The sequence below is a fragment of the Sinocyclocheilus anshuiensis genome, unplaced genomic scaffold (assembly GCF_001515605.1).
Source record: "Sinocyclocheilus anshuiensis isolate Anshui unplaced genomic scaffold, SAMN03320099.WGS_v1.1 scaffold1207, whole genome shotgun sequence".
Classification (NCBI taxonomy): domain Eukaryota; kingdom Metazoa; phylum Chordata; class Actinopteri; order Cypriniformes; family Cyprinidae; genus Sinocyclocheilus; species Sinocyclocheilus anshuiensis.
In genome coordinates this window covers 151,135-164,279 of record NW_015539914.1, presented here as the reverse complement: position 1 = coordinate 164,279, position 13,145 = coordinate 151,135, and the positions used below count along the sequence as shown (strand labels likewise).

Here is a 13,145-nt window from a genome sequence, read left to right as displayed (position 1 = left end):
ATTTTTTTTTTTTTTTTTTTTTCAGCTCAGATGCTCTTTATGATCAAAGACTGTCAATATCATAGTATTGTAATTTCTGGCCACGCAGCATTGTCATTGATGTACGTTAATACAGATTTGGTTAGGGACCCTCCAAGATGACGGTTTCAACCTGGATGGCTGGGTGATCAATCATTTGTTGACTTTTTAGGTAAACAAATTGCAATTTTTTTTAAACAAAATTATCCGAAACCTTGGCTGGGGTTTGTTGGGAGGCATTGAAAGATTTTTTTACAGGGACAAATGATCAGTTTTTGTAGTTCAAAAAGTAAAAAATCTCAAAAATAGTTGGAAAGTTTGGAGATTAAGAAGTTGGAGAATGAGATTTATCAGAATGGTTTGGTGTGTGTGCAGATAAGTATAAGCAACTTTTGCTGTTTCGATCTAAGTGATCTAGGCAATACATTGTCAGCGAATAAAATGGCATATTAGAATGATTAGACTGGAGTATGGCTGCTGAAAACTAAAATATATATATATACATTGTAATAATATTTCACAATATCACTTTTAACTGTATTTTTGATCAAATAAATGCAGCCTTGGTGAAAATGAGGGACTTCCTTTAAAAACATTGAAAAATCGTAATTATTCCAAACTTTTGACAGCTAATGTATGCCCCTTTTTTCAGGCATTGAAACAGTTGGAAAAAATGTGCTTGTTGTTGGGCGCTCCAAGAATGTAGGAATGCCTATTGCAATGCTGCTGCATTCGGATAGAAACCATGAACGACCGGGAGGTGAGATCTGTAATTTCTTTCAATTTTTTTGTTTTATTTTTGTAGTATTTTGTAGTTTTACTTTTGAAATCCTATAGTATAAATAGATGGGCTTGCAGTTGGAGTTTTGAAGTGCCAAGCATTATCCTACAGTTCACATACTCAGTTTTAACCCCTTTTTATTTAAGTTTCTTGTTACAAGATTCATTAACTTTTAAGTTTAAGAAATTACACCAACAATTACATTTCCCAAAGACCTAGAGAAGGAAACTGTGCCAAAAAAAGCAGAATGCATTGAGATGATTTTAAGACTAGACTGTAGCGTTGTTTTTTTTTCTATCAACAATGTTTGGTTTGGAAGTACAAATAGTTACTGCAAACTGATCATTATGTGAAAAGGAAAACTTTTTTTTATTTTTCTGTTTTGTTATTAAGATATGTTTTCAAAAGGCACATTTTCAAAATTTCGATCAACAACCCAGTCACCTCGCTTATTGAAGGGGAGTGAGATCAATGCAAATTACACAGAAAATTCACAGAATGAACCCTGGATGTTGCCGCTGATGAAGCTGTCACATCATTACTATCAAAAATAAACATTTTACTAGTAAACTGTAATAACCTTTAATGGAAAGCTGCTGATAAACATCTTTCATCCTTAACCATCTAGTTATATATATTATATATAAAATATATAATAGGGGTAGTATATTTTTATGTTTTAAAATCCATTTAAACTGCATTTGAAAAATAGAAAATAGAAAACAAATGAAGACATGCAAAGTAAACATGTTGTTTTCAAAAATGCCTATTACTTTGCTTTGAACTAAACAGTTATTAAATTATTAAAATATTAGCTTGAACATATTTATCTTTTTATTTTTTATAGTTTTTACCTTTAAAAATATTTGATATTGCATCATCACTTGCATTGGCATGCCTCTGGAAACATGATCAGTTCATGTTTTAACTCAAGTCTTGTTTAAAGATTTGACTTTTTTGTAATGGTTCTTGGAATAAAGGAAAGGGAAGGACCAGATGTTTTTTTTCTTTTTCTGGAACTGTATAATTGTTAGACGATTCATTTATTTAGGTATCAATGATTAGGATTAGGTTTGTGCAAGATTTTGATGATTTCAACAGGTAAAATGCAAGTCATGCTTGAATTGAGTTGTGAAATACATCACTTTTATAGTAGGTTTGCGCTCTAACATGTACGAAATTCCTTTCACAATGAAAGAAGCTGCCTTGAATCAGTTCTGCTTCTTTTTTTTTTTTGTGACTCATAGTATAATAAAGGTGAACTTGTGCTTACCTGAAGAACCCTCCAGGTTTTGTCAAAACTTCTTATTATATATGTCTAATGATGAAGTTCTGTGACAGTGATGAGTACTGCATTATAATTATTATTCCCGTAATATTTAGTTGCTACACCCGTGGACTTACAGTAGTTATGTCAATTCCACAAAATGTAACCTTTGATTAGCCAAATTTGATAGCTTCCGGTTTTTGTGGTGGTGTACAGTTACACATTCTGGGAATTTCTGCTTATGAATGTTATCATCTTGCTGGTGAGGGGAAACCACCATCCATGTACATTTTTTTTAAGAGAATGTGTGGAATGAACAAAAAATGGGAGTTGGCGCTTTAAAAATGACATGAATTTCCTGGTGCCTGCACACAATTAAAGACTGAAATTTTTAAAGGCACAATATGTAAGATTTTTTATTAAAATATAAAAAAACCACTAGAACAGTGTTATATATTTTGCTGACTTGTGTACTTACATTATCCCAAATGTTTCGAAGAATGTTTAAATCCAGAGAAATAAGCAATTTTAACTAGTGACACGGACCGTGTCCATAGTGTCATTGTGTGGCCTGCCAATGACGTCATAACCCCTCGATTTCCGGTTTTGTTTTGTAGAAAACACGGAAACACCATCAAGACGCTTTAATATGTTGTGCGTTTTAATAGACCGGTGACGACCGCACAGAGTAGCATTATAACAGAACTTTCAAATGTATCTAGTACGATAAAACAGCGCTGCTTTTTTTCCCCACATATGCACGACCGGAAGGAGCGGAAGCGGTCGTCTGTGGCATAATAAAAGCTCCGCTGCTTTCGAGCCGTGTGTCACTCTCGTCTCTCGGCAATTGCTTCAGCGGCCTCGTTTCGCTTCGACGGCTTTCCGCCTCACTCTGCTTCATACTACGATGTTAAGAAATCTTTAATATATTAGCTCATCCATGAACATGATTTCTGCCCGAGTCCTGTCAGATTCCATCGGCTGTGGGGTTGAAGACGACAACTCCCATGATTCCACACTCAGTCACAGCGTCATCAAACTACGCCTTTGTTTCTTTGTTTGTTTTGAATATGCGCCCTCTAGCGGTGAAAACTTACATATTGTACCTTTAAATGTTTTAACATTGATTTTCTGGAAATTGTATACTGGAAAGATGTGCATGGCAATCAAATTTTAAACCTGAAACTGTTTAACTAAGAACATTATATTAGATATTACATTATATTTCATATATCAACGATGGAATAAACTAACAATTAAATAAATACTCCTGATGCGTATTATATCTTTCAGGTGATGCCACAGTTATCATGGCTCATAGATGCACTCCTCTACCACGACTGAAGGAACTTACCAGTCTGGCTGACATAGTGATTGCGGCTGCAGGTCAGCTCTTTGTGTCTTGGTCAGGTATTCTGTAATATTATTACATAGCTGTCTAGAATACTCAATTCTGATTGGTCAATAGCTGCATTCTGTGGTCAGATATCATTGTGTAATGACTGCTAAACTGTATCATTTATTACATTCATGTATTTACTTATTTGGTAAGTAGCAGTGCAATAAGTTGGATAATGTACAGTAAGCCATGTTCATTTTGTAATAATGACTAGCTGAGTGTATTATACTTTACTTAGACTTTGGTTATGCAACATATTAAGTCAAATGTGCACTTATTTTTTACAGAAATACAAAATGAATTAAGTTTGAATGAGTTTGAACTGTATCTGTATTTTATTCGAAACTGTATTCTACAGTATGTATAAATATTAATAATTTAATAAGATAAAGAATGTATTGTGTTCTTAAGAGAATGTGTCTTTGTGAACGGTTGGTCTTAATCTGTAACAACAGGTGTGCCTCACTTAATAACGGCAGATATGGTAAAAGAGGGAGCCATGGTCATTGATGTCGGCATCAACCGCATGCAGGACCCTGTCACTGGTAAACTTCGTGTTGTTGGAGATGTGGATTTTGAAGGTAAATGACACACGACTGCTTTAGTGTTCTTACAGTACCCGTTTCAGAATCAGGTTTAGTGTTCTATTATAGTATATATTGATGTCTTGAATGAGCTTTTTTTCGTTTTTCAAAGGAAGTTTTTCATCTAATATTTATATTTTATTTATTTCAGCATTATTTTAGTTAATGAAAACATTATTTTTTAATAGTTTTAGGTTTTGTTTTAGTAAACAGTAACACCAATATGGTTAATCCAAAATTGGAAATTGCAATTATTTACTCACCCTCATGTCATTCCAAATCCATATGACCGTCACAAAAGGCGATGAGCTTCAAGCTTCAAAAAGGACGCAAAAGCACCGTAAAAGTACTGTATCATAAAAGTGGTTCATACAATGTGTGCTCTGTTTTACAAGTCTGCTGAAATGAAATGATAGCTTTGTGTGAAGCCATTATTCACCAACAGTTTATCCCTTCACTGAGCTGTTAAGTCAGCGAGTCAGTGAGTTTAACTTGAGAACTGAATCAGTGCAATTCATAAATTAATCCTTTGGTTTGGTTTTGTGAATTCATTTCAAAGATCCGATTTGGGACAAGATTTTCAGTGAATAATGATTTATAATTCGATCTGTCTTGAGAAGGAAGATAAATAGTATGGGTTTGGAATGACAGAATTTCGTTCATTTTTGAGTGATCTGTTCGTTTAAAATGAGCAATAATTCTGCATGTGCGGCAGTTAGTGTATCTGATATCATGTCTCAATCCCTCTAAGGCACTGTTTGGCTCATTGTGTGTTCGTTGGTTGGATGCCACTTAGCAACACGATTTATAGGTTGATTTCTTTTCTCTTGGTAGTATAAAAGAAGTTCTTGGCTTGGGCAGAGCTCTTAGTGTTATTTAAGACATGGTTTGTTTTTGTCTCCCTAATCAGCTGTGAAGGTGAAGGCTGGATTCATCACTCCTGTGCCTGGAGGAGTCGGCCCAATGACCATCGCCATGGTGATGAAAAACACAGTCACTGCTGCCAAAAATGCTCCAACATACTGAACAAACACAAAACCTGCCATTACGGTTGGACTAGAGACAAGCACTTCAGTCTGGATACTTTAATTGGCACTATTTGTCCATATATCTTGATTATAAGCGCAAGCCCCTGCAAGCTTCCTCTACAACATCCTTCCCTGCCTGTCGGCAAGCTGTAACAGGCTGTTCTAGCTGGCACGGCAGCCATGCATGTCCATGACAGTAACTACACCCTAATTCGTTTCTTAACGCTGTAAAAATGAGAGAGATGCCTCCTCAATGATTCTAAGGAGCTGTCGCCTTTGCTACAGTGTTATTATTTTGTCGGAGCCAAGAAAATAAGGAGGGTTTACTGTGCAAGTGTAATATTACCTCCCTGACGATGCATGAGTGAAGCCGGAAGTCTTACTTGCATCATCCTCACAGGAGAGTTTCGGTAGGACTTGACAGGCTGCTCAACAGGTGGCCTCATAGCAGGGTAATAGATGGTTCTCAGATATCTGACAGATGAATCTGTTGGCACTGAGACAAATGGGACATTAATACATTTTCTCAGGAAATTATTTTAGAATAGTAGTTTGAACTCGGTAACAAAATGGCAAAAAATAACACAAGGATGCTGCTGTCCTTAATATTTATTTATTCATCTACCTATTTAAGGTATTATGTATACATTGTTTATTATGCTTTTGTTTAAAAAAAACAACAAAAAAACCTAGATTTGTTATAAATAGCTTGTATTTATGATTTTTATCACCATGAAGTATTTAATATCATTTTTCTGCTTTATTTATTAGTGTGATTTATGGCATGGTCTTGACATCAAACACATTAATTTAAAGGGTTAGTTCACCCAAAAATGAAAATTCTGTCATTAATTACTCACCCTCGTGTTGTTCGAAACCCGTAAGACCTTCGTTCATCTTCGGAACACAATTTAAGGTGAACTAACCCTTTAAATATATCTGATGCTTCCCTGAGACATTTCATAATGTGGACATATATTTTGCGCTATAAAAAAGCTGTGAAATATAAAAATGACTTTTGAAAGTATAGTCACAGTAGTTTGTGACTAATATAATATGTTTGTATAAGGATCAGTCCAGAATTTTAAGTCACTATTCACTGAAAATCATCGCTTCCGGTGTAAACCTCAAAACTCAGGAACAGCAAGCAAAAACCATGACGTCTGGTGCCACTGACGTCAAACTTGGCGTGACATGTCATGGCATGGAAATATATGTGAATGAGATTTGAGATATGGCAGGAGTCGAATGGACTACTTTTACAGTGCTTTTTATCATTTTTGGTCACCATACACTTTTATTTACAAAAGAGATCAGCTCAGATATTCTGACTGACATCTTTTGTGTTACATGAGAGGGAATAAATGATGACAGAACATTCATTTTTGGGTTAGCTAGGTAAACTATCCCTTTTAAGGCTCTTGTGTTGCTAAAGATTTCACTTCAGAGATCAGTATACCTATTACAATCTGCGACTCTCTAAAAAGAGATTTGATTCTTACTGTTCTAAATATTGGTGGTTTACAAGAAGAAGCCATGTATGAAAGAGTCTTCATTAAGAAACCGGTTTATGGAAAGTTTAAAGTGATAGTTCACCCAAAAACGAACATTCTGTCATCCTTCACTCACCCTCATGTCGTTCCAAACCGGTATGACATTCTCATGTGGAGCATAAAACAAGACATTTTGAGAAATACAATGGAAGTCAATAACCATAATGTTTTGGTTACCAACATTCTTAAAAATATCTTCTTTCTTTTGCATTCCCCAGTGGAAAGTAAGTTTAGAATGACATGAGGGTGAGTAAATGATGATAGTTAAAAAAAAAAAAAATGATTTTGTGTAATCCAAAATTTTTTTTTTTTTTGGAAAACATTGCAATGGATAATGTACCAAATGGCATCAATCCAATGGCAAACCCCCATTTGATTTTTTTTCTTTTCTTTCTTTTTTTTGTTATAAAACAACAAAATTAGAAGATGGGTAATCGGTTAGATCATTGACCATGCAAATAATTTAAAATTATGGCTTGTTATGTGATATACCAATTTGCTGTTGAGATGAATGTTCCAAATCGATCTTCCAAAATCATTTGGAAAAGCTAAATTATGTTTTTCCACATAAACACTTAAAAATATGAAATTTCTGATTCTCATTTTTTTCAATGCCCCAAGGTTCTTGGCAATTAGATTATATCTACACTGTGTCCAACATATTACATCAAATTACTGGTTACAAGTTACAGGCAAATGTTATGTAGACTGCAGAGTTTAGTACATGAGAAATACTTTTATTTTTACATTTTTTATTGTAATTAATAAAAAACACAAGAGTGACTACCCAAAAAAGAAGAAAATGTGCAAAGCATCCAAAATAGGATGCTTTTTTGGAATACTTGCTTTCATTATGTGACAGGAGGGTAATGGGATATGACAGTCAGTAAAACAGTTAACAATTAAAATAATACTTTGGCTATATCTGTAATTAGAATTTTCTTTAATATCTCTTGTGCCAATAAGTAACTATGTCAAAAGCCTGTTTTCGGAGCTGCAGGCAAATTCTTTGGTCACTGAAAAAAAACAAAAAAACATGGGGCCAAAAACACGCCTGTGCATGCTGCTTGCCTGTGGACCAGGAAGTGATGTGGAGCATTGTACAGGTATGGGTAAAGGACTGGATTTACTGCACATCCTGTCACTAGTTAAAATGATTGGCTGCCATTAGTGACGCAGAAAAGGATATAGAAGGATGGTATAAATTGTGGGGAATAACCACTTTCATCTGGAGAGCAGCAGAAGTGTGACGAAAATCGGACAAACCCAGAATCTCCAGTCTATAACTGAATCTATACTTGGGCCGCAGCATGACACAAGAAGTGGATAAAAGGTGTTTGCACTATCAGGGTGAGTCATAATACTTTTCATAAAACAAAATAGACTGATGAGCTTACAACAAAATGACTGTGTTCTACGTTAAAGACGATAAAAGTGAAATATATAGTTACTATAATGTAATCCTAAAACTCCATCAGTACTTGGATTGATGGTGGTGATAGCCGTCTTCTCTGGACTTGGAGACACTAAGGAGAAGTCGGAGGATGCGCTCCTATACAACACAACACACAGTAATGGTAAGTACTTCAAAATTATACATAATTATTTTGAAAGACTGCAGTCTTTAAGGTTTTTTTTTTTTAAGTCTCTCACCAGGCTGAATTTATTTGATAAAAAAGATACAGTACATCAGCAATATTGTGAAATATTTCGATTTAAAAGAACTGTTTTCGATTTTAATATAATTTATTATCTCTCTCCCTCTACTCTAATACTCTAATTAGCATTTGTTGACATGTAGTTGCCAAGTTACTTTTCGTTAGTATAATATCTAAAGTGGACTACTGTAATAACTCTACCTGAAGTAACCCTTTGTTTTAAATGAAATGAGCAATCTTGTAATTTCAAATATGCATTGTGCTAAGAATGCCGGTTCTTTGGCATGTGGACACAAGTCTGAATACCTATCCATTAAAATCACAATCCTTCATGCTTAACTGTCGGAATCTGAGGGTGCAAAAAAATCTAAATACTGAGAAAATTGCCTTGAATAAAGTTCTTTGCAATGCATATTACTAATCAAAAATTAAGTTTTGATATATTTATGGTAGGAAATGTACAAAATATCTTCATGGAACATGATCTTTACTTAATATCCTAATGATTTTTGGCATAAAAGAAAAATCGATAATTTTGACCCATACAATGTTTTTTTGGCTATTGCTAAAAATGTACCAAAGCGACGTAAGACTGGTTTTGTGCTCCAGGGTCACATTTATGCTCTTAAATAAAGTGCTTTTAGGCCTAAGACAGGTGTAAAAAAAAAAAAGGCATAAGTCAGGATGGAGGACTAAACATCGAGACTGACTCGACAAGGAAGACAGGCCAGACTGTGGAGTAGAGACACAACACCCTCTAGAGGACAGAGCGAGAATTGCAAAGAAACTGTGACATCACGATTTCATCACATTGGGAAAATGCAGGTTGTTCAACAGAATCATTTTATATTTATTACAAGTTTCTGCTACTTAGTTCTTGTAATTATACTACAACTTGGGCACTGTAATGTAAAAATAATTTACTACAAGCATTGAAAAACTGCATGTAGAACAATCAATCAGATGGAATTTTATCCATTAGCAAATGTCATATGCTGCCTCTGTTATGAATGTATTATGTAAGTGCACATAGGTATTTATTGCACAGCTATAAACATGATAATACTAAATATAAAACCTAAACTGTGCTAATGTATTTGTATCAGATATTTATTTATTGACAAATTTGTATAAAATTTGCACCTAAAATAAAAAGAGAAAAAAAACGTGAAAATGTGTTTTGTTTAAAATTACTGTCACATTGTTGACACGTTGTTCTCAGCTCAAGCAATATTAAACTCAATAACTGTCAATATAGTGCAGAGTTTCTTCTTGTAAGTTGCTTGAAAAATGAAAAGCAGATCCGATTATTTTAATAAAGATGTTCAATATGTAGAATAAATGTTTTTCTGTATTCTGAAGAATACACTTTCAAAAACTTTATTTATATACTTAGCAGGCACCCCTAATAATAACAATTAGAAACAATTGTTTTTCATTTATGGATTTAATAGAGAGGAAGGACAAAGGTGTTGGCACACTAAACAGTGTTCGAACAGAAACCAGAATTTAATTTCTGTTTTCATAAAACAGTGTGTACATGTTGGTACAAACATATGTTTTAATCTAAATTGAAACACCAATAGAAAACAGGACAAAAGTATTGAATATTCAAGATGTAATCTACTGTGAATGGAAGCATTTGGAAAGGCATTGTACTAGACAGAATTCAAACATTTTCAGCATGAAGTTGTGCCTGTGGCACTGGAACCAGCATTACAAAGACATTCTGACGGGAAATTAAGGCGCCTGTCTGTCCAGCTAAGAAAACTGTCCGTTTAGAAAACTTTCTGATGCTCCAGAGTTGTGGGAGGAATATTCCCCAGCATCTGTAAAACGTAAGAATATTACTTTGAATGTTCAGGCAATATGCTGAAGAAATCATGATACAGTGCAGTACTGTACGTACGCCTCCCTCTTCTCATAAGGGTGTTGAAAACATCGTTAAGAGTCGTTCTGTTGGAAGAACTGCTTCTGCCATAGATATGGGCTCCAGAGCTTGAAGTCTATGATAGGAAAGATGCAATTGTGTTTTATATAAACATTTTGGCATGAAAAACTTGAAGGAAATAAACGAGCGAAACATGTTTATATGTGTGGCATGGGATCCAGTGAGTCTAGTGATTCTCAATTTTCTTTTAAGTGTCTCCCAAACCTGTTAGGAAAGAAAAACAAACATCTCAGACACCAAATACCTAGAAAGTAACGCCAAGCACAGCTCATAAGGAAACTCAGCTCAGAAACTCCGAGAACCAGTATGAAGAAGCCCTGAAATTAGTGAACAGGTCAGACGAGTTAGTTGTCATTTATCTGATAATCTGTGATAATGATGTGAAATGCATAAATCTTTGAAGAAATGTTCTAGGTTTAGTACAAGTTATGCTTGACCAACGGCATGTGTGGTATAATATTGATTTCTTCTAAGTGTAATGGATGGTGGAGGTTTGTTCTATCAAACCGGTTGTTGATTGGATGGAGGCAGATCTGAATGTGAGATTGTGGTCGATTGTAAGAAAGGGGTTTATTCAGACTAAATGATTGGAGAAGTCCTAAATATGTCACCAGAGAGAAGTCTGTCATGCCCTTTCGAATGGAAACTCTACGTTGTGTCCTCTAGAGGGTGCTATGGGGAATGCTTCCACCCAGCTCGTACAAGACTTCCCTTTTCCCAGATCTTCACACTGAGGTGCAGAGATCTTGGGGAAAGCCATATTCTGCCCGCATTCATTATTAACAGGTAAACTATGCTGATGTGGAGGGGTTGCAGGAATATGGTTATGCGTTGATGCCTCCGATTGAAGAGACGCTGGCTAGCTATCTCTCAGTTGGTGAGGCAGCCGCATTGAAGACACCGTCTCTGCTGCATGTGACATCACGCCAGAATGGCAGAGCATATGCGGCAGCGGATCAGGCTGGAGCGGCTTTGCACATGATGGCCATGGTTCAAGCCTACCAGGCTGACCTGCTGAAGGACCTGGACCAGGGTCAGGGACTCCCCCCGGAGATGGTGGAGGAGCTGTGCCATACCACAGATTTGGCTCTCCATGCCACAAAACAAACTGGCCGCTGTGATCAGTCAATCCATGGTGGTCATGGTGGCTACGGAGAGACATCTTTGGGTAAACCTGGTGGACATAGGGGAGAAGGAGAAAAACCTTCTCCTCGATGTGCCAGTTTCACCTTCCGAGCTTTTCGGTACATCCGTCAAGATGGTGGCTGGGAAGTTCCGGGAGGCGAAGGCACACTCTGTGGCTTTTAAAAACTTTATAGCATAGCGACCCAGGTCCAAGCCTCAAGCCATGAAGGGGGTTGGCCTGTCCAAGTCTGAGGACTGGAAGCAAGACCAGAAGGCAAACACAGCTTCTCGCGCTGCCCCTCCTTCGAAGGGTAGAGCATGGAGGAGGCGTGAAGCTAGAGGGAGAAGGAAAGATCTCAGGGAAGTAATTAACATCTGCCTCCTTTGCAGCATGTTTCTTTCCATCATCTGCCTTACTGATGATTCGTCATTAGAGGCTAGTTGTGAAACCGTCATCATCTATTTTTGACAGTTTACTGAGTAGTAGGCTCTCTGTGAGTCTCCTCAGTTACTGCCTTTGGTACTACTGTAAGTGTTGTAGGCTCTCTGTGAGCCTCTCTGCAAGATGTCCGGAATGTGGGGTGTAGTTAGGTCTCCTCTCAATTTAGAGAGTCGTTATGCTGACACCTCCGCTCCTAGTGCTCAGCTAGGCAGCTTGCTAAGTTGTTTGGCTCTCTTTGAGCCTCCTTGGCCACTGCGATTGTCGTCAGGCCTTCTCTCGCCATACAGAGAGTTATTTTTATTGAGGCCTCTGCTTGCCAGAGCTCCGCTAGGACATCATTTTGCAGGTTGTAGGCTCTCTGTGAGCCTCCTTTCATGGTATCCCATATGTGGGGTGTAGTTAGGCCTCCTCTCATTTTTATTGAGTCGTCATGTTGAGGACTCCGCTTGCCAGAGCTACGCTGAGACAGCATCTGTGAGTTGTAGGCTCTCTGTAAGCCTCCTTAAAAGATGTCCCGAACATGGGGTGTGGTTAGGCCTCCTCTCTTTTTAGAGAGCCATCAGGCCTCCGCTCCTAGAGATCGGCTAGGTATTGGCTAGGTAGTATGGAGTGTTGCTAGGCTGCCTCTCATTTGAAAGGTGTTGTATTTAGGCCTCCACTCTGCAGAGCTTCGCGGGCCAGTTGGCTCTGAATGTTAGGCTCTCTGTGAGCCTTCTTGGATGCTGGCCTCAATAAGGACATAGTTAGGCTTCCTATGTCCTGTTGAGGCCTCCGTTCTTGACAGTATCTATGCATGACAGTATCTATGTTTACAAAAATCAACATCCTTAAAACAACAACATGCACTTCATCCACACAAGAACAAAACACATTATACATTACACTCCCTTAACCGTCTACCGCATGGTGTAGCCATATGGCAACATACTCTTTGTGTTCATTTCCTTGCCACTGTCTCTTTAAGAGAACATTCTCGTTTTTTTTGTTGGAAAGAGAAGACCTTAGTCTAGCCAATGATGTGCTTTGATTAAGTCACATGACATGCAGTTTTTTTCTGTGGCGAGATTTCTGACAGACTGCCATCTCTTGTCGGTAGTTGCTGATATGATACATTATATACAGTATTATATTTGTTTTAACTGTATAAATTTGCAGTTTAAATAATATTCATGAAAAATGTAATGATATTAAAACAATTATAAATCATTATTCAGCGAAAAAAGAATAGAATAAATAAAAGCACAAGTTGTTGGAAAGTATGTATAAGGTGTCAATTATAAGTAAGTACTGTGTTAAAGCTTATAATAGCACCAATTGAATCAACACAAACAACATTTCT

The 13,145-nt window shown here is 36.7% G+C and overlaps 1 protein-coding gene across 1 annotated transcript in view; it reads left to right on the top strand.

Moving 5' to 3' along the window:
• The window catches only part of LOC107686384 (probable bifunctional methylenetetrahydrofolate dehydrogenase/cyclohydrolase 2), a 13,110-nt gene extending 7,476 nt beyond the window's left edge, over window positions 1-5,634 (top strand). The window contains exons 5-8 of the mRNA XM_016483352.1: window positions 671-778; window positions 3,360-3,452; window positions 3,921-4,046; window positions 4,960-5,634. Coding sequence (XP_016338838.1) covers window positions 671-778; window positions 3,360-3,452; window positions 3,921-4,046; window positions 4,960-5,075 — 443 coding nt within the window. The 3' untranslated portion in view covers window positions 5,076-5,634. The remainder of the gene's footprint in view (window positions 1-670; window positions 779-3,359; window positions 3,453-3,920; window positions 4,047-4,959) is intronic.
• Window positions 5,635-13,145: the final 7,511 nt, after the last annotated feature.